This window comes from Lytechinus pictus, chromosome 12 (assembly GCF_037042905.1).
Source record: "Lytechinus pictus isolate F3 Inbred chromosome 12, Lp3.0, whole genome shotgun sequence".
NCBI lineage: Eukaryota > Metazoa > Echinodermata > Echinoidea > Temnopleuroida > Toxopneustidae > Lytechinus > Lytechinus pictus.
In genome coordinates this window covers 1,219,432-1,240,849 of record NC_087256.1, presented here as the reverse complement: position 1 = coordinate 1,240,849, position 21,418 = coordinate 1,219,432, and the positions used below count along the sequence as shown (strand labels likewise).

General features: G+C 36.2%; 1 protein-coding gene across 2 annotated transcripts; it reads left to right on the top strand.

Annotated features, from left to right (window-relative positions):
* The first annotated feature begins 825 nt into the window (after window positions 1-825).
* On the top strand, window positions 826-21,380 carry LOC129273323 (ATP-dependent RNA helicase SUPV3L1, mitochondrial-like). Of its 2 annotated transcripts, none has more exons than XM_054910344.2 (15): window positions 826-1,476; window positions 2,116-2,193; window positions 3,187-3,409; window positions 6,310-6,478; window positions 7,234-7,345; window positions 9,442-9,519; window positions 10,166-10,309; window positions 11,275-11,403; window positions 11,849-11,942; window positions 12,673-12,763; window positions 15,618-15,827; window positions 16,796-16,972; window positions 17,530-17,678; window positions 18,232-18,422; window positions 19,007-21,380. In XM_054910344.2, exons 1-15 carry the CDS (start codon window positions 1,098-1,100, stop codon window positions 19,378-19,380), a joined length of 2,598 nt encoding a protein of 865 aa, XP_054766319.2. In that variant the 5' UTR covers window positions 826-1,097; the 3' UTR covers window positions 19,381-21,380. The 2 variants fall into 2 exon arrangements, with proteins under 2 accessions (XP_054766319.2, XP_054766320.2); XM_054910345.2 differs by having other exon boundaries at window positions 959-1,476; window positions 18,232-18,419.
* The last annotated feature ends 38 nt before the right edge of the window (window positions 21,381-21,418 follow it).

Genomic DNA, 21,418 nt, shown 5'->3' with positions numbered 1-21,418 from the left:
GTACCTGAAAAGGGGGTTGAAATGGTGAGGAAACCATCAGTGGAAAAGACACAGTGCAAATATTCATACTAGTAACTAAATGATAAGCACTGCATAAACAAAATAAAACAAAACGATACAATAACTGAGTGAGTTCAATTGTGTGTAGTATGCACTCATGCCACTTCTTACAACCAAGGAATTACACACAAACTTCACATTTCACGTAAGTGTATGAGGGGGAGGGAGGAAGAGAGAAGAGAGAGAGAGCATGAGAACGAACAAGGGAAAGAGAGAGATGTTAATAAAAGCAAAGAGAAAGTCGTGTTGCCTCTAAAGGAGGGGGGGGGGGTTCACCATAGCATAATGTTGGCTTTAATAAAAGCAAAATTTCATGTGATTTCATGAAAACGCATTAAAGAACAAATTGAGAAATATTCTAATTTTATTTTGTGATGTCACATGCTGGCAGCTCTCTGATTGTTGTGAGATATAAATTCCTTAAAAAGCAAAATTCTAAAAAAATTGAAAATTATTTTACCTGTTCTTTTAATATGCTATCAGACACAGATCCTTGCAATGAAAATATTTTCAATCATTTCAATATATAAAAATATAAAATTTATGGAGATTATACAAATATTCGCATATGGTATCACAAAAGTTCATGTCTCCAAAGTTATTTTTTGATAGATTTCTGTCAAACTTTCATTGAGTGTGTTTCTCTTATTTTTCTGCAACTTGATGTCAGAATGGAAGTGGGAATTCCCCTTCAATTTATTCACCATGCATTTCATTCTAAAATAAAACATTATGTTTGATATATTAAAAGTGCTAGGAAAGTGCAAACAAGGCAAAATGAAAATATGTTTTGTGTGCATGTAAATGTTGCTCTGAAATGAATGAAATAACTGCTCCAGAAGGGCAGAAACGCCCCACCCCCTCTCAAAAAAAGTTGTGGTGATTAAGATGGCCCTCTACGTTACAAACTTGTTAACAACATGTGTAACCTTAAATATTCCCGAGTGGAAATAAGTTCGGAGGAACTCAATTGAAATAGCAATTGGAGCAGGTATTTCATTTTTCCTTGATGTCAAATAGTATATATTTGTTTTATAATGTCTAGTAAATATGGTCGGCCATATTCCATTGTCAGGACATTTCGTTGTTTTTCTTGTGCACAACGAACACTTCCAGCAGTACCACGAACGATTTTAAACAGAACGTTGGACTCTCACCATGCCGCAACTCCGGGGTCAGGGATCCACTCCGTCCGTCGTCGATCATTTTTATTCGCGGCGAATTCGGGAGGAGCTTGTCGGGAGAGCGGGCGACCGGCGTTAACAACTTCTTCATCTGGGATCTGTCGGAGTTTTTCAGACAAGGATGACAAGAATGTTAGAGCATTGTTTATTCCTGTTCCTGTAAAACCTGCTAATAATCCAGATGACATAAACATCGGTGAAGAGCTTGGTGCAAATTTGAAGAACAAGAAAGGTATGAAAATCATGTTGAAAATAACTTGAGTATGTTAACAGGCCTGCCTATCGCCTATGCTTGTTATTTATATTTTCTACTTTAGGGGTCTATAGGCTTATTTCTAAATTATCATGATTATGATGTAATGCAATGTGGTGGCTATAAGGCTATATTTCTTGTAAGGAAAATGAAATAGAATGTAGTCACAAACATCTCAGATTCATTATTAATGAACGATCGATTGTGAATGTTTTGAAATTGTTTTTTTTGGTACTAACGGCTTAGATTTATTATACATTTCATAATGATCTCCCGTTCTCCAAAAAGAAACATAAAAGGACGCATTTTCTCAACCTCGTCGGAAAGGAAAATGAAAATTAATAGATGTCACGACGATCTCAAATTAATTGCACAATCTATCAGGAAATGTTTTAAAGTTACTTTGACTTTGAGACTGTTTAAATATTGCGCCAAGAGGTATTTCAAATTGCCACCGATCATACCGATACACGTATGATCGGCGTGAAACAGCCGATCAGCCTTGATTAGATCGTTATTGGCTGCCGATCCGAAGATCAGGTATGATCTAAATCAGTGATTTTTTATCCATGCATATTAATTTTATATTTGTTCTTTTATTTTTCAATTTCTTTACAGATGAATTGATGAAGATTCTCACAAAGTTTTCAAAAAGGCCAACTATCCAGAGGCTTGCCGAAGAAGAAGGATTAGATGGTAAGATGATCTCTTACGAATGGTCATATGTAGGCACAGCAGTGACAGCACCATGTATTGTAGTGGCACTTACAGAGGCACAACTGTCCTTACTATTTCTTAAGATGAAGGAAATAGAAGTGTATTGGTAACAAGAATGCTTGGACGTGCTACTGATATGAATTTGTTTCATCATTGTTTCATCATGAACCCCCCCCCAAAAAAAAAAAAATAAATAAAAAATACCCTGGAGCTGTCCTTCACCAAGTGGATAAATGTCTTTGGAAATGGCACTTGACTCCTGTCTGGATCATTGTAAATTATTTTCAGTCTTTGAGTCAATAGTCCTCTGGGAAGACGTTGATCTACATTACCTCCTTGTGCTTACCCAGCACAAATCAGCATAGTTTATTAGGGCCCGTATTCTCAAGTCGGGTTAAATCTAGAGTAAACTCTGGTTTAAAGTTGTGGATAAACTATGAATGACCAAGAGTGCAATAAATCTCAAACAGTATAATTTCAATGTATCAGCTCATTGTTCTCTCAAATCATTTTTAACAGTTTTGGAAGGATAAATAAATTTTGGGCTTTCCATAATTTTAGCACAGAGTTAAACCATGGTTGAAGTTAAACGTGGCTTCAGAATACAGGCCTAAGTGTTTGAGATACCATGGTGCTTTGAAATTACTCCCAAGTGAGTTACATATGTGCATTCATTGCGGGTAAGTTTCATTCTGGTCACCATTTCATTAAGCTTAGTCAGCACTGACAACTTGTCAATCTCTGATAGTTACTATAGTAACAATCAGATCAATGCTTCTTAGTCACTGGAAACCTGGATTTCACTAAAATTGTCACTGCTGATAATTTAGTCAGTTCTGAAAACTTTCATGACACACCCCTGATGATTAGGAAAATATGAAAAATGCTTTGATAAAGATGTACACAAAAGAGAAAAGAAAGAATGAAGAGCTTGATGTCCTGCTTATCTCATGTCTTGGTATCCTTTCTCAGATAACCTCTTTCATCAAAGTTTCATGAGCTTCAGGAAATACATCACAGAGGTGGAGTCTGTGGAGCCTGATCTGCATATTATTCTTAGTGACATTCTGGTAGGGGCGGGGCATATAGATGACATCTTTCCATACTTCATACGCCATGCCCGCCAGATCTTTCCTGCCCTGGATTGCATGGACGATCTGAAAAAGATCAGTGACCTCACAGACCCAGCCCAATGGTAAGTGTTGATCTGCATTTGCACCATTTTGTACCAGGATAGTATCCTGTGGGCAATAATTCAGAAAAACAATCAAAGATATACAAAAGATCTGTAATGTCGGAGTGGAGAGTTTACCAAACTTATCAACTACCAGTATTTAAAATAATCTTTAAGAAATGATGAAAAAGCTGCCATTTAAGATTGTAAATCATTTGAGATTAGCATGAAACAATGAAATTTTGAATGTTTACAAAGTTTAGGAGTCAAAAGTTCAGGAATGAAATGGAAAAGAGAGAGAGAGAGATATATATATATATTTGTAACTATACCTACATAGAATGTAGTATGGAATAGCTGAAGAAAAATAGAGAATATTAATGTTGTAACCCGCAAGTGAAAACCCGAACCGTACCGTCCCGTACAATCCATTAATTTGCAAGCGGGACCCGTTGACCCGTCCGGTTTTAACCCGCAAGTCAATTTATCTTGGAAAAATTAAAATTATTTCTGCAATCCCCACACTATGCAGGCTCAAATCAGGAAAATATATGCCAACTACTAACCTAGCCTAGAGTGAATTTACTTACAATTTGCAAATTCGCCTTTTATTCCGGAGAGAAAATGTTTTTTTTTGTTACTTTGTACCACGAAATGGGTCCGCTCTGATCTCGAAATTGAAAGCATTGCGCAATTAACTCCTCGGATCGGAGCCGCAGCTCAGCGCGCGCTAGCTAGCGCCCAGGCTGCCCAGCAAAGATCGGCAATGTTGTTTTTCAGTCCAGGACAGTCGACACGGCGACTCACAACAATCATAATTACAATATTCAATTCTATGGGACCTCGTCTGTAAAGTAATCAAAATTGAAATAAATACCTTGATAATGATCCAGTCAATTTTTTCTTCTCGTATATCTCGTTATTATTATTTCCTTCTGTTTTTGCATTTCATTCGATATGGCCGCTGAAATTCGATGTTCAGTTTCCCGTCGCCCGCCCGCGTTATGAAATTTGGACCGCGTTCAAAAATCAAATTCTGAAAATAATTCATTATTTTACTATTTTGACATACATGTAGATCTAGATTCAGAACTGATATAAAACATTAATATAAGCTTTTCAGTCACAATTACTTGTATATCATGTAAATACCTGTAAATTTTTTCTTGTTTTTTTCTTGTGAATGGAATGACACTGCATGCTCAACCATACCTCGAGCGATGTTCGTGCAGGCTCCACTCAACTTAACTTCCGCTCCACTACGCTGATACCCGATGTAGGGGTAGTGAAGTGGAGTGGAGCCTGCACGAACATCGCTCGAGGTTTGGTTAAGCTACCTCAATAAATCCCATAGTCTAATAACCTCGCATTGGTGAGTTGTCATACGGCATAGTAACATCCAAAAATACCTTTCTTATTTGCTAATTATAACTTAAAAATAATTTGTTTTATTTTTGCAGGGGATGAGGTAAATATCAGACAAAAAAAATCATCAAACAAAGCTCAATCTGTTTTACAAGGCCGAAGGGAGGCTCATGCACGTACGCATTGGCGCTTGCACTAGCTAGCCAGTCTGAGCTCTGTCTCTCTGCCAGAGCTCTGGGGGACAATTTGCTCTGTAAATGCCTCAATGATGGTGATTTTATGTTTCAGACAGAGTTTATATTTTGGGAATATTATTCAAAACTGCCAATAAAGTTAGATGATTTCTTCATTGTCATGTATATTTAAGTTATTAATGAGTTCATTCTCACCAAATTTAGACTCCCCCATAGAGAAATGCAATTTTCGTGGAGATCTGCGTTTTCAAAGAACATCAGGAAAAGTTAGGGTATGTGGGCCTTTATTACATGGCCAAGTACTGGAATTAACAAAAGTTAGATGGAGTAGAAATTAGATATTGAATTCATTTATATCCAAGTTCAACTCATAGTCACACCCACACAAACACACCCACATCCAAGATTCTAAGCATGAAAAAAATAACTTTAAAAATCATGCAATATTAAACAACAAGTAATAATTAATTTAATAAGTGGACAGGTATTCCTCAAAATACAAAACTTAGCATTTGAAAAGAGCCCCCGAAATGCAAAAAGTAGCCTCCAAAACGATAGAAATGGAGCCCCTGAAATATTACAACAAAATGAAAATGGAGCCCCCGAATAAAATGATTGATTTGTTCCCTGGCTTCAAGACAGTTCCACAGAATACAAGTGCGTTCAAAGGTTACAAAAGGTCAAACTTTCATCTTCTGGAAAATAAAGAATAATGAAATCCTCATTATGAGCTGGAAAAAATGGGACGGGAAACTCAACATCGAGTTTCATTGGCCTATGCGATTGCTTTTGACTAGACTGTGCTGCGCTGCACTGGCGCTCCTTCGAAAGAGCAACTCGATGTATTTATGTCGAACTGTCTCAGTCCTGTTCACTGTTCACAAGACAACAATACGCCGGCATTTTTTTAAAAGGAAATATCTACGTCTCTAAAAGAATCTGCCACGTAAGAAGCACATGATCCTAACTCAATTTTCATTGTTAATGTTTTTATTATGCGTCGTTACTTCTCCCTTTTTTTCGCATGACGGTCTGCGGGTTTGAGAATGAACTCGGCCCGGCCCGCAACCCGCGATCGGGGGCATACCGGCAGGTTAACCCGTACCGCAACGGGTGCGGGTTACAACATTAGAGAATATCACCGATGATGAGTCTTGGATAATAGTCAACAGAATGTGTTTCACTCATTTTCTTCAAAACATTGTGTTATAAGTTGTTCTTGTTAATATGTTCTAGATTAGATAGTCATTAGAGCCCAGCTCACAGCCTGTTACAATCTAGAAGCTACCATGTTTGCTGTGCTTAAGCACATGGTGTTTTCCATATTTATCTCCCCATTGCATTAATTGCTTACATACCTAGGTACCCTGAAGCTAGAGCCATTGAAAGGAAGGTTGTATTCCATGCAGGACCTACTAACAGTGGGAAGACATACCATGCCTTAGAGAGATTCAGCAGTGCAAAGTCTGGAGTCTACTGTGGTCCATTGAAGCTGCTGGCCAGTGAAGTACACAAGAAGACTAATGATAGGGTAAGATAATAGATTTAAGATCAGCTATGGGTTGGGGAATAAGTTTCTATATGCTATAAGGTACCAGGAGAGTATTTCATCAACCTTTAGAGTTGATGAAATACTCTGACAAATGACCTAATCTGACAACTGTCCTTGATTTTGATTTGCTGAGAAGCAAAGAAATTTGACTTTTACTATTTTAACTGTCAGATAAAACGTTTTTTTTTAAATCTGATAAAATATATTTCGTTTGACAGTTACCATAGGAATTGAGGTTCTCAGTCAACTTGTCTGACAAATATTTTGATGAAGTGTTCTCCTGGTATTGATAATTGATATGATCAGAATCAGTTGGAATATTGTTAAGGAAAAGGGTGATTTTGAGGTATTAAAAGTTCTAAAATTGTTAAAAACTGTATTGTTAATTTGAAACCTAGCTCCAAAACTCCATCTTCCTACTTCAAATTTTACAAATTCAATATAAAATATGAAGAAGTAAAAAGAAAAGAGGAAATGGGAGCAGCGTTGGATAATAAGTATAAAATATGGTAAGAGATATGTGCATTATTAATTTTTTGTTGTCTCTAATTAATTATAGAAAGCCACTTTCTACTTGCTTTCATTAATATGGTTCATTCAATTTTTTGGCAATGTAAAACTTTAAGATGTATGTTTCATAGTATTTTAGTGGTTTATATTTGGACTGTAATGTTGAGTTGTACATATTTTCATATGAATTCAGTATAATTTCATTATTCCACCTTTTGTTTTAGGGTATCATGTGTGACTTGGTAACAGGGGAGGAGAGGAAGTACGCTCACCCAGACTCTATCCCGTCATCTCATGTAGCATGTACAGTAGAGATGACCAGTGTTTCCCAACCATGTAAGTATGCACCCCCGGACTCTATTCCTTCACCTCATGTACCATGTACAGGAGAGATGACTAGTGTCTCCCAACCATGTAAGTATGCACCCCGGACTCTATTCCTTCACCTAATGTAGCATGTACAGTAGAGATGACTAGTGTCTCCCAACCATGTAAGTGTGCACCCCCGGACTCTATCCCTTCACCTCATGTACCATGTACAGTAGAGATGACTAGTGTCTCCCAACCATGTAAGTATGCACCCCAGACTCTATCCCTTCACCTCATGTACCATGTACAGTAGAGATGACTAGTGTTTCCCAACCATGTAAGTATGCACCCCCGGACTCTATTCCTTAGCCTCATGTACCATGTACAGTAGAGATGACTAGTGTCTCCCAACCATGTAAGTATGCACCCCAGACTCTATCCCATCATCTCATGTACCATGTACAGTAGAGATGACTAGTGTTTCCCAACCATGTAAGTATGCTCACCCAGTCTATTCCTTCACCTCATGTACCATGTACAGTAGAGGTGACTAGTGTCTCCCAACCATGTAAGTATGCACCCCCAGACTCTATTCCTTCACCTCATGTACCATGTACAGTAGAGATGACCAGTGTCTCCCAACCATGTAAGTATGCACCCCAGACTCTATTCCTTCACCTCATGTACCATGTACAGTAGAGGTGACTAGTGTCTCCCAACCATGTAAGTATGCACCCCCGGACTCTATTCCTTCACCTCATGTACCATGTACAGTAGAGATGACTAGTGTCTCCCAACCATGTAAGTATGCACCCCAGACTCTATCCCTTCACCTCATGTACCATGTACAGTAGAGATGACTAGTGTCTCCCAACCATGTAAGTATGCACCCCCAGACTCTATTCCTTCACCTCATGTACCATGTACAGTAGAGATGACCAGTGTCTCCCAACCATGTAAGTATGCACCCCAGACTCTATTCCTTCACCTCATGTACCATGTACAGTAGAGGTGACTAGTGTCTCCCAACCATGTAAGTATGCACCCCCGGACTCTATTCCTTCACCTCATGTACCATGTACAGTAGAGATGACTAGTGTCTCCCAACCATGTAAGTATGCACCCCAGACTCTATCCCTTCACCTCATGTACCATGTACAGTAGAGATGACTAGTGTCTCCCAACCATGTAAGTATGCACCCCCAGACTCTATTCCTTCACCTCATGTACCATGTACAGTAGAGATGACTAGTGTCTCCCAACCATGTAAGTATGCACCCCCGGACTCTATTCCTTCACCTCATGTACCATGTACAGTAGAGGTGACTAGTGTCTCCCAACCATGTTAGTATGCACCCCAGACTCTATCCCTTCACCTCATGTACCATGTACAGTAGAGATGACTAGTGTTTCCCAACCATGTAAGTATGCACCCCAGACTCTATCCCTTCACCTCATGTAGCATGTACAGTAGAGATGACCAGTGTCTCCCAACCATGTAAGTATGCACCCCGGACTATATTCCTTCACCTCATGTACCATGTACAGTAGAGGTGACTAGAGTCTCCCAACCATGTAAGTGTAGAAGTAAGATAGAGTCATTCAAAAGCCAGGGCATCCACCAATGTCAAGGAACAAGCCTTGATGTGAATTTCATCATTAGCTGTTGGTTTGATTTAAAACATCCTAAGGATGAAATTTCTAGATTTGAAATGGTAGCTTTTTCAGATGACTTCCTTTGCTCTGATGATACAACTGGTCAAGCTTCATTTGCACTATAATTGCTCATGTGTGTTGTTGTGCTAACAATATGTAAACAAGAACAAATTACATACAATCAATTTGACCCACAGATAAAGGACAGACTATAACTGTGTTTCAACTAGCACACTTTTGTGAATACAAGTCCCTGTGAACACTTTACCATTTGAATAAACAGTTCTAATTAAATCTTAATATGCTGCTTTTACGAATTGATTCCAGATTAAACATTATTCCATAAAGAAGCTGCACACAATCTGGTACATTTAGAGTTCATAACAGTTCATCTTTTTTTCATTTGTGAAAAATGATCATCAGTTTATGTATGTGAAAATCATCCTCTCTTTTCTATATTTTCCTAGATGAGATAGCAGTCATTGATGAAATCCAGATGTTAAGAGACCCTTCCAGAGGTTGGGCATGGACAAGAGCTTTACTCGGTGAGTCACACTATATGTACATCTTTACCGATCACCCAAGATAAACAAGATAATTACTGATATCAAATATATGATCTTTTGGGTTTTAGTTTTTATTATTTTTAATATTTTTTATCAGAGCCTTTGTGGAAAATATAGTTTTAGAATAAGACAACAAGTTCAGGGGCCAATCTGTATTTCTCTACATCTCTTGAAGGAAAAATATTAATGAGAAAATAAACAAATGACAACAACATAAAACAGTAATAAATCAAAATCATGAAGGATTTTAGAAAATATTATGCTACTGTTGTGAAGCTTCGTACTAAGAACTTGATGGCAAAACATGCTATTTCAATATCTATGTGATTAGTGGTTACTGGAGAAGATTGACAGTAATAAAGGTCTATCAGTAGTATCATTTTGAATGTATATTTTATGCATTTGCCTGTTATAATGGTTTATTGAATGATTTGGTTTGAAAATCTAGATATTTCAAAAAAATTACCTTATAGAATGGAAAGTGTGATGCTGAAAATATTAAACCCATAATCTTCATTGCCAATTGCCTCCTTGAATTGAAGAAAGGTTCGTCAATCCCCTTCAATGATAATGCTCTTGTTCTTGTGAAGAATTTGTTCCTTTTTGATTAATTAATAAACCCCAGGAGTTAATGCCAAAGAGATTCATCTATGTGGAGAGCCAGCTGCTATTGATCTTGTCAAAGAACTCACTCTATCAACGGGTGATGAGCTTGAGATACGACATTATAAAAGGCTGACGTCGCTACAAATCTTGGATCAACCATTAGGTTGGTAATGCTTTAAAATACTATGCCTCTTTTGCTTGAGGAAAAGGGAGGGATCTGTGAGAGTCTCTGTAGGCAAATATTATTTTCTTAGAAAGATACTTTGTTAAATTTTAGGAATAATGGATGTGTTTGTGGAAACAGATATTAGGTTTTCTGGAGAGATAATTATATTTTTCTTGAATTGTAACAAAATATGTCACTGGAGTGCATCCATTGGAATAATCTTTTCACACAAACGTTCTTTCACCTGCAGTTGCAACATAATATTTTACTCAAATGAAAGACCGGAAAACAGAATTAAAAACAGAAAAATTGAAGCTTTTTATGACATGCACTCATCAGAGTATAATTGCATGAACATAATACTACAGCATAACAATATACATTAAAAAAAACTGGTTGCTAAATGGCGAGCTGTGATTGACTGTCAAGGTAAACAAATAAGGCTTGGTAAGCAGCTGTTGATTAAAGCACCAACAACTAAAATAATGCAAGGGTTCTTATTAACTCCTGCTGGAACAGAATGGGGTCAGTAAGATGAATACATGCTGCCTCCAGCATTCACAAGTGAGTAAAACTCCTTGCTTAAATGAAACTTGCAAAAACTCAAACTTCTTGTACAAATGAAAGAATGTTATTAAATAAATTGTCAATATAATGTTTGTAACCGGAATTAATTTAATATATATGCACCAAGCTTTAATGCATGAGTGTTCATTTGTTCATTGACGGCTAAAATGGAGATCTTGACATTTTAATAATATTTTTGATTGAGCAAATGAAAATATGAGATATAATCTGAAGTATTAATGTTATCATCTAAGATACACTACCAAGTGTTGTTTTTCAAGTGTATATAATATGAAATTATCCCACAATGATGGATTTGAATATGTATGCTTGAAAGTATCATACATGTATAGAATTTATTAAATGAAATAAAATGTAATGTTCTCTCATTACAGGAAACCTTGAGAATGTGAAACCAGGTGATTGTATCGTTGCATTCAGTAAGAATGATTTATATTCAATCAGTAGACAGTTAGAAGCTATGGGAAAGGAGTGTGCTGTTATCTATGGATCATTACCACCAGGTGAGTTTGTTTGACATGGTGTGAAGGGGGCTCTGGGGATTCCCCCTACTCCAATGCCCTAAAGCTTAAAGGCCATTGTCTCACTTGTCTACAATCTGATTTTGAAACAAATCACATTGTCCATATTGTTCTGAAAATATAAACAAATAAGATTATTAGACCTATATATGAGTTTGAAGTAATTATGAGAATGTTAATATATAAATTTGCAATAAGTATAAGTATTTTGTTTAGAATAAGGCCAAATTGGCATTATGTCATAGCCTTGTTCCCCAAATATTTTTGTATCTTAAGCCTATGCCATTTTTTAAAGATTCCTAAAGGTTTGAAAAAAATATATTGAATGAGTAAAATGAACCATAATGCTAATATGATACCCTGTTTTATTACTTTTTCATGTTTTTTGTTAGAACCTTGAAATATGAACACTTAATTTGTGTTACAGGTGCCAAACTGAGTCAAGCAGCAAAGTTCAATGACCCCGATGACCCCTGTAAGATACTGGTTGCCACCGATGCTATTGGAATGGGGCTCAATCTGTGAGTGGAAGTTGTATTATAGTATATTTCTTTCTTTAATGTGTTTTCTTATTTTTGTTAGATTCTTAGGAAAACAAGTATACAGAGTGTGATTTGTTTATTCACTGTGTAGCCCAGTCTATCCACTTATCAGGTGGACACTTCACAGCTATCAGCATTTGTTGGAAAATTAGTTAAAATTTGCACCACAGTTTAAAAATTATAAAATTGGAAGGCCCTGCAGTGTAACATAGTCGAGGGGATGTTCCTTGCCTGCCAACTATAGTCTGGGTTTCGTGGGCTTTTTTAGGGGGGGGGGTTATCCAGTCTTCTTTGTTCTGTAAGTGAGCAAAGGTAGTAATTGCATTTTCAAGTTATTTACCTAATTGATTTTTGTCACATGTTATGAGCAAAAAAAATTAATTTAACTTGTGGGAGCATTTCCTTGGAAAAGCACATAAGGGGGAGACCAAGGGGAACATAGGATGAATCACTACGCATGAACACTGGTCTCAATCAAAAGCTAGAAATTATCAATCTGATGAAGGACAGGAACTCCAAGAGAGAACTTGCTAGTGGATCTGTGCGATTGATTGATAGCATTATCATTTCTACTAAAAGAAGTAATGTACCATGATCGTGATACTCATGTCTTTATGTTTGTGATAATGAATTCATATTGACAACAAACTTGATATCTTTGATATGGTTCTATTTTTACTTTTCTTTTGTTATATTTTGAACCTGTCAGGAGTATTAAGAGAGTTATCTTTAACAGTCTAATCAGGCCATACATTAATGAGAAAGGAGAGAAAGAGATGGATAGACTGACTACCTCACAGGTAAGAGATCATACTGGGGTTTAGAGAGAATAATGATCATTGAAATTCTTAATAATTCAGTATACAAATACCACAATCCAGTGATTCAAATCTTTAGATAAATATTGTATAGATTATTTTTGCAGATAAATGATTCTTTACAAAAGCCAGGCCTCTACAAAAATTTTCGGGCAAGTGATGAAAAAATTTGCTTGCCCGATAGAAAAAACTAATTGCCCAATATGTTATATAATTTTATTATGACGGCACTGCTATTATTTTTAAAGGTCATACAAAATAACAACAATTGAGAGTCATGTATAGTATAAAAGAACAAACATTTAAAAGTTTACTCACCAATGTAGGCCTGAGTCATTACGTTTATTTTGAAAAAACTTTTCGCATTTATAAATGGGCGTTTAAGGTTAAAAAAAAACCTTAACCAAAAGTTGCTAAAGTTTCATATTTTGCCTCTTTAAATCCACGGAATGTTTATCTGTTTGCCATATTTCCTTAGAATTGTTTTGATTTAGTTGGAAACTATAAAAAAAGCCGGTGAAAAATATTAAGCTCTTTATTGACTCTGAGAAAGATCGTTTTATGATGTAAAATAAAAAAAAAATAAAAAAAACATTTTGCATCTTTAGATCCATGAAATTGTCATTTATTTTCCATATTTCCTTGAATTTTTTAAAAATTAGTTGGAAACTATCATTTTATGATGTTACACTTGGTCAATATTTTTTTAAATTGTAGTCCCACATGTAGACTTTCATGTTTTTTTTTTCATGCAACATGAAAGTCTACATGTGGGACCACTGGACCACAATAACAAAAAACACCACAATAAATATAAATCATAAATCAGTCAAGAAAGAGCTGAATAATCTTCATTTTTTCGGTAGTTTCCAACTAAATCAAAACAATTTCAAGGTAATATGGAAAATAGATGGCCATTTCATGGATTTTTGCAAAATGTGAAATTGTAGCCACTTTTTGTTTTTGTTTTTTTATGGGGGGGGGGGGGGGGATTGCATCGGCAAATTGTGCAAGATAGTAGCGCATGCGCAGTCATTGCACACATAGAACGTAAGATGCGATGGCACGGTTTTTCGAACGAGGTACCTGGCGATAAATTATTGGTAATTGGCGCTGAAATTATATCAGTTTCCACTGGTTGGTTTGAAATAATATGAGAGATAGTTGTGATTATCCAAAAGATATTGAAATTTAGATGGTCTACTGATATTTTATTATTTTATTTCCAAAACAACCACTTGCCCGATCGGGCAATTGACTTTGAGAAATGCTTGCCCGCACATCATTTTCACTTGCCCCGGGCAAGCAGGTTTGTCGCGCCCTGCAAAAGCTGTTTATCACTACCATTGTCATATAATAATAATAATAGGCATTTATATAGCGCCATCTATCTAGAAATATTCTATTCCGAGGCGCGTTGTTATTGTTATTAATACCCCCGCTTTAGCTGCCTTTCAGCGCTCGTGCATTCAAGGAATTAATCCTGCCGGGTATCCAAGTATCCAAGTAAAATGATGTTACAATACCTTATGATTGTTTAAATCAAACCTACAAAATGCTTATCGTAGATGGGCTGTCAAAACTTTATTCCTCAAAATTTTAACATTTTAGGACAGTCTTAAAAAAGCTCCATTCCATTGTTATGTGATAGGTATCAACCTTCTTTTACCAACACTTTCTGCAAGTTCTCCACAGGAATTAGGATATTGCTATCAGACATTATGAAGTTGCCGCCATTGCAACGATTCTAAAACAAAGGTGTTTTGAACTATCCTAAAAATGTTTAAATTTTGAGATTTAACCAACTTTATACTTGTTGTCTCGCCTGCATAGCAGAGCGAGACTATAGGCGCCGCTTTTCCGACGGCGGCGGCGTCAACATCAAATCTTAACCTAAGGTTAAGTTTTTAAAATGACATCATAACTTAGAAAGTCTATGGACCTAGTTCATGAAACTTGGACATAAGGTTAATCAAGTATTACTGAACATCCTGCCTGAGTTTCAGGTCACATGACCAAGGTCAAAGGTCATTTAGGGTCAATGAACTTAGACCATGTTGGGAAAATTATTTTCAAAATCTTAACCGAAGGTTAAGTTTTTGAAATGACATCATAACTTAGAAAGTATATGGACCTAGTTCATGAAACTTGGACATAAAGTTAATCAAGTATTAGTGAACATCCTGCCTGAGTTTCAGGTCACATGACCAAGGTCAAAGGTCATTAAGGGTCAATGAACTTTGGCCAAGTTGAGGGTATTTGTTGAATTACCATCATAACTTTGAAAATTTATGGATTTAGTTCATGAAACTTGGAGATTAGGTTAATCAAGTACCACTGAATATCCTGTGCGAGTTTCAGGTCACATGACCATGGTCAATGGTCATTTAAGGTCAATGAACTTTGGCCGTGTTGGGGGTATATGTTAAATTACCATCCTAGCTCTGAAAGTTTATGGATCTAGTTCATAAAACTTGGACATAAGAGTAATCAAGTATCACTGAACATCCTGTACGAGTTTCAGGTCACATGACCATGGTCAAAGGTCATTAAAGGTCAATGAACTTTGGCCATGTTGGGGTAATTGTTGAAGTGCCATCATAACTTTGAAAGTTTATGGATAGAGTGAATGAAATGTGGACATGGGTGTAGTTGACAGTCTTAAGTCTCCGTTCAAATGTCATTTATGGTCAATGAACGTGGTATTATGTCATATGAATGATGTTTTTGTGAATGATTATTTTATAGTAGTTTTCAAAGTTAGCACTGCTGCTATATTAAATTGTGTAATGCAGGCGAGACTGCCAGAGGCGTTCCACTTGTTTTCTCTTCCCAGGCGCTTCAGATAGCTGGTAGAGCAGGGAGATATGGTACTCAGTTTGAGGAAGGGGAAGCTACTACCTTCCATGCTGATGATTTACCCCTCCTCAAAGAGATTCTAGCCTGTCCTGTTGAGAAGATAGAAGCAGGAGGTCTTCACCCTACAGCTGAACAGATTGAACTCTTCGCCTATCATCTACCTGATGCAACTCTATCAAATCTCATCGTAAGTTGGACATTATCACTCTCCTTTTTATGAATAATTTGATGAATATGTTCATCAGGGGCCCATTTCTTTAAAAAAATGCTATGTTAGCAATGCTTGCTTGAATATCAACCTTCATTGGAAAAGTCAATCAAGAAACAAATTTTCACAGTTGCCATGATTGGTGATATTCCAGCATGGGTAGCTATTATATCAACTTTTTATGAAACGGGGCCCCTGTTATATACATATTCATAATTTCAGTGTCCATTTTAAATGATTTTAATTCAGTGTGTCTAGTGGGTTTGATATCTAGACCTGGCAATTATGATTGGTCCATTCATAATAGCACAGTTCTGAGTTACTTCATGCATATACAGGTAATTTTGCCTAAGTTGAATCTTTAGGGATCTCAGAAATCTGTTAGTCTGATGAGAAATTTGACTTTGAAGAGATATGTTTAAATATATGTTTTGCATAATCTGTTCTAAAACAGATTAATTCAACTTGGGCAAATATTTGACTATAAATGGAAGGTTGACTTACCTCTACTTTGCTGCACAAGTATTGAATGAATTACTCAATAATTACTGGGTCCCCCATTCACCTCACCTGAGTCGATAGTAGCACAATCTGGATGGATTTCTTGCTGAAGGAAATGCCAGAAGTAGGATTTGAATCCACGACCCTCTGATTGAAAGGAGAGACTCAGAAACACTTGACCACAGAACTTCCAGGATAGTACTTCTACATTGTAATTATTCCCTGTTTACTTTTCATTGTGATATTTTGAAGTGTCTTTATTTGGATTGAAATGTAATAATAATAAAAATAATTATAGCTGAATTGCTATTGCACTATTTGCCTGAGGATACAAAGTGCAAGTATTATTACCCATGCTTTGGCTCAAGCCTGGGGGTACCACATTTGTACATATGTAGATCCAATGATTGTATACAGTTTTCTTACTCCTTTTCCTCATGTATCAGGATATCTTCATCACACTGTCTCAAGTAGAGAAGAATTACTTTGTATGCAATGTGGATGACTTCAAGTTCTTAGCTGATATGATTCAGCATGTTCCTCTTCATCTACGAGCCAGATATGTCTTCTGTTGTGCCCCTATCAATAGGAAACTACCTTTCATCTGTACAATGTTCCTCAAGGTACACCCACAATTTCACACTTTTGAAAATAGAAATAAAAATATCAATGTTTTTTTGTTCATTTTTAACCAACTTTAAAAAAGAATAAACCATCTGACCAACTGGCACCGGAACGTTCAAATAAAGTTTGAATAAACACTGATTTTTAACTGAAATAGAGTGTTAAGTAAGTAGTGCCAAAGATGAATAGTCAGGGTCCTTTAGTACAAATTTTGTGCAAGATTGATTGATTGATTTGTTCATGATTGATTGAACATTATTGTGGTCAATGCAATTGAATCTAAAAAATTCCATGAGTAATATTTATGATGGATTGTATATTGTGGACATTGCAATCATAAAAATTGTATTATGGTTTATTTTCATGATATGGTAACTGCAATCAATTAAAAAAAATGCTCTATATCAATTGGTTAACTTTTTGTATAAATAGGGTTCAGGCTAGGTTTATGCATTACAACATACAGTAGATTCATACACCAAGATATAGTATAACAGAATAATACAAAATATCACTACGCTATACTTATGATAAACCCTTGCTTTCATGACATTAGTTTGCAAGGCAGTATAGTAGAAATCAACCTATCACCTTTGACTGGTTCTGTCGATCCGTTGGATGGCCTCTAGCAGTCCCTAAGAACATCCGTGATCTGATGCATCTAGAAGCAGTTCATGATGTCATGGATCTATATCTATGGTTAAGGTAAATGCTGCAAACATTCCTCAGAGGAGACCTGGGTCCCGTAACACAAAGGTTAGCGATTGATCGTACGCTTGATTTTCACGACTGATTGTACATTGTAGTCAATGCAATCAATCGTAGAAAAATGTTCTACGATCATTGCTAAGCTTTGTATCACGAACAGCTTTATGAAATGGCCCCCTGGTGCGTTGGATTGGAGGAATTAGAATAATTTAGTCTAAAACACCTTTGAAACTCGATTGTTTACAATACTCTGATTTGCGGTATATCATAGACTCAAAATCAACTATTCATTTAAGTTACAATGTCATGATATTTTGATGTTATTGTCAAGCTGTGCAGCCCTATTTATTATTATTATTACTTATATATGATCAGGCGATCAATGTGACACATAGGTTACAAATTCTTCACAGATTTATGAAGGGTTAAGTGTTTAGTGGATGAATGTGAGCCTGTGTACATTGGTTCTGTGAAGAAAATAAAATTACAATCGAACTATCACATAGGTTGCTCAATATCTCGGTCTTTGATTACTCTCTTAACCTTTCAGCTATCGATTCATGGACATGTTCCCAGACACCGTCCTCATACAGGACGTCCAAGCTGAGCTAGATAATATCATTCAGATGGGTGTGATTAATATCACCAAGCTAATAAGAGCCAGTGAGACCAGGTCTAACGGGATGACGTCAATACCAGATCCTGATATAGAACAGAAAAAGAGCCATGGAAAAAAAGGTGGTGAGTGTTTTTTAGTACTCTCAAATCTGGGTGGCATTTTGTAAAAAGATAGGTTGTGAGTGTTTCCAAAACTCTCAAAACTAGGTGGTGTGTTATGAAGAGTTACAATTATGATAACTTTGCCATTATGGTAAATACCATGGTTACGTGGCTCAACTATCAATTAAAAAGGTTTCCATGGTAGTTGCAATAATGTCAAAGTCACCATGGTTGTAAGTCTTTATGAAGAATCATTTGGATGGTGTAAGGACTGTACACCTGACTGGTGACCTGGGTGGGGTTTCACAAACAGGGATGTCTGATTTCAGACCCAAGTTTAAAGACATTTCTTGCATATAAAATGCCCCATTACAGATGACGTTCAGACTTATGTATCAATTTTTATGTGGAACCTCTGCATAGAGCTGTTGGTAAATATGAATTTTTATGGCTTGACAAGTTTGTATAGTGAGGTAAGAATGAGAAAAGTTGGGGTGAGACTACAAAATGGTTCATTTGTTACTGAAATTGCCCTTCATGTTTCAACTGCACTGTGATATTTGTGATGGACACTTATTTGAATGTTTTCATTCTTTTACCTCTAGATGTGGCTTCATCAAAAGACCATTCTGAAGGAGGAGCAGACAGTGTCACTAGTCACAGGAAATCAAGAGATTCCTACAAAGGTAGCCACACCAAGCCTCGTCAAAGACCCCATACCTTGGACATGGAAGGTCAGTCTAGAGATGACCTGTCTCAGAAGCTTGGTGGACTGTCTGGACGATTGAGCCAGGAACTGGTCAAACAAGGTTTACTGTCTGAAGACATGCTGGAGAAGCTACAAGCGGAGTGGAAGGAAGCTAGCCGCAAGACTAGATTGGACTTTGATAGGGAGGATTTTGATGATGGGAGCGGGAGTGAAAGCACTGGAAGGTCTGGTGGTAGATCAAGGAGGAAACAGACTAAACGGAAGAAATGATGAATTCTGATGTAATACCATTCTTTTCTCTTGGACTTAACAGAGTATCAATGCTCTGCTCATTGAATATTTGTAATGTCACTTTATGAAATTTGGGGTTATATTAATTTCCATAATTTATGATCAAATCTTTAAGTGAGATAGAACATTTGCTGTCCACCTTGTGTATTTAAGAACAATTTGCACCCTTGAAGCCTTTTTCTAACCTTTTCTATTGTTCATTAAAAGTATAATTGACAATTTGAGGCACTTCAACACTTCCACTTGAGAATTACATTTTATTACAAGGTACTTGAGAATTACATTTTATTACAAGGTAATCCAAATTTAGAGGGGTGCTAACAAAAAATAAATTGATCTAACAATTCATCGTCTTGAGTATAAAATAGAACACCCTCAACTTTTCAATGATACCTTACATGTATCTCTGAAATAATGCACGAATCAATAAATCAATGTTCAAAACAATGAGTACAAATTTACAATTTTCCAAGTTTTGACAAATAAGACTTAGATTTAAACTATCACTGATGCCTGAGTTGACAAACCGGTATTTTATTAATTGAACCTTGAAACTTAATAGACCTGTGATAGGCTATACTAGTGAATGCAAGCCTGAAGAGGTTGGTTTGTTTTCTTTACTGACCTACTGTGACTTGAGACATCAATCACATTCACTCTACTACCATTAAAAAAAAAATAAGTCTGGACCTGTTGTCTTAAGAATGATATTTTCAGTCATGTGATGTGTCAGGGGTATAACTAATGCATCAGAAGAAAACTTAATTGTTTTTTTTTACTATCCAGGTTAATTCAAATTGATAAATCAATCAAAGTTTTTATCACAAATCCTCCAGATTTGGATTGCCTTTATTTTATACACACTATGGATGATGTTTCTGTTCTGTTTCTGTTATGGTAACTCCTGTAGGAGCTCTGCTTGACAGCTTTCTGCTGTTATAACGCCAATCTTTATTTCTCAAGCCGATCAAAAAGACTCTTTAAAAACAGCATAAATGCAGTATAAACAGTTTGTAGAGCAGCTCATCACAGAATGTGTAGATGTTCCATAATGCATTGAGGTAAAATAAAATACATGCTAACTAATCATTACAGTGAAAAGGAAAAATAAAAGGATGTGTTCTAAAAATAATGAAAGGCTTGTGAGGCACACCTCAAAACGCCTAGAGGCCTGCAGGCAAGGTAGCATGAATAAGAAAAAAATAGCTATAGATAAAAGAAAAGAACACAGGGTTGGAGCAAGAGACTGAGAAAAGGGGTCAAGTAAAGAGAAGAGAGAAGGAGAAGAGGTAGATGTAAAAGGGAATAAAAGGGAAAGTGATAAATAGAGAAGTGAAGAATAAGATGAGCAAGAGAGACTGGATAAAAATATGCAAGAACATGAAGTACTAACTACTCAAATTTGTTTGTTGCTAAAGTACCCCCCCCCCTGCATATTGGAATTGAATTCTTTTAGAAAAAAAATATGACCAGGGGCCTATTTTATATAGACTAGCAATTATTGTATCTCTGTCATGATTGTTAACTACCATGGTAACCTTGATTATGATTGGCTGATGAGCCCAGTTACCATGGTAGTTGCCATAATGGCAAAGTTACCATATTTTAACTCTTTATGAAATGGGCCCCAGAATTTAACATAAAAGAGTACTAATATAAATTGATTATACATGTATTCACTTACATTTTGAAAGCAGGGAATATGTATGTTGTGCATTGTCTTTACCACATCATCATTGTAGTATGTATTTCACATGAAAAAAATATTTCATACTCATATTCAGTGATTCAAATGATTACACCTTTTGAAAAGGAAAATGATTATAAATCATGTCAGTCTATTGAAATGAGATATTTTATTCTTCATTTCAAAGAAAATATTATTCAAATTATGCAACTCTTGACCCTGTGTGTGTTTTGTTTCATTCTTTAAATGTTTCACTACTGGCTGTATGAAATAAAAAGAAACACAGATTTTACTACTTTTCTGAGGAGATTTATTTAATTGGAATACCTT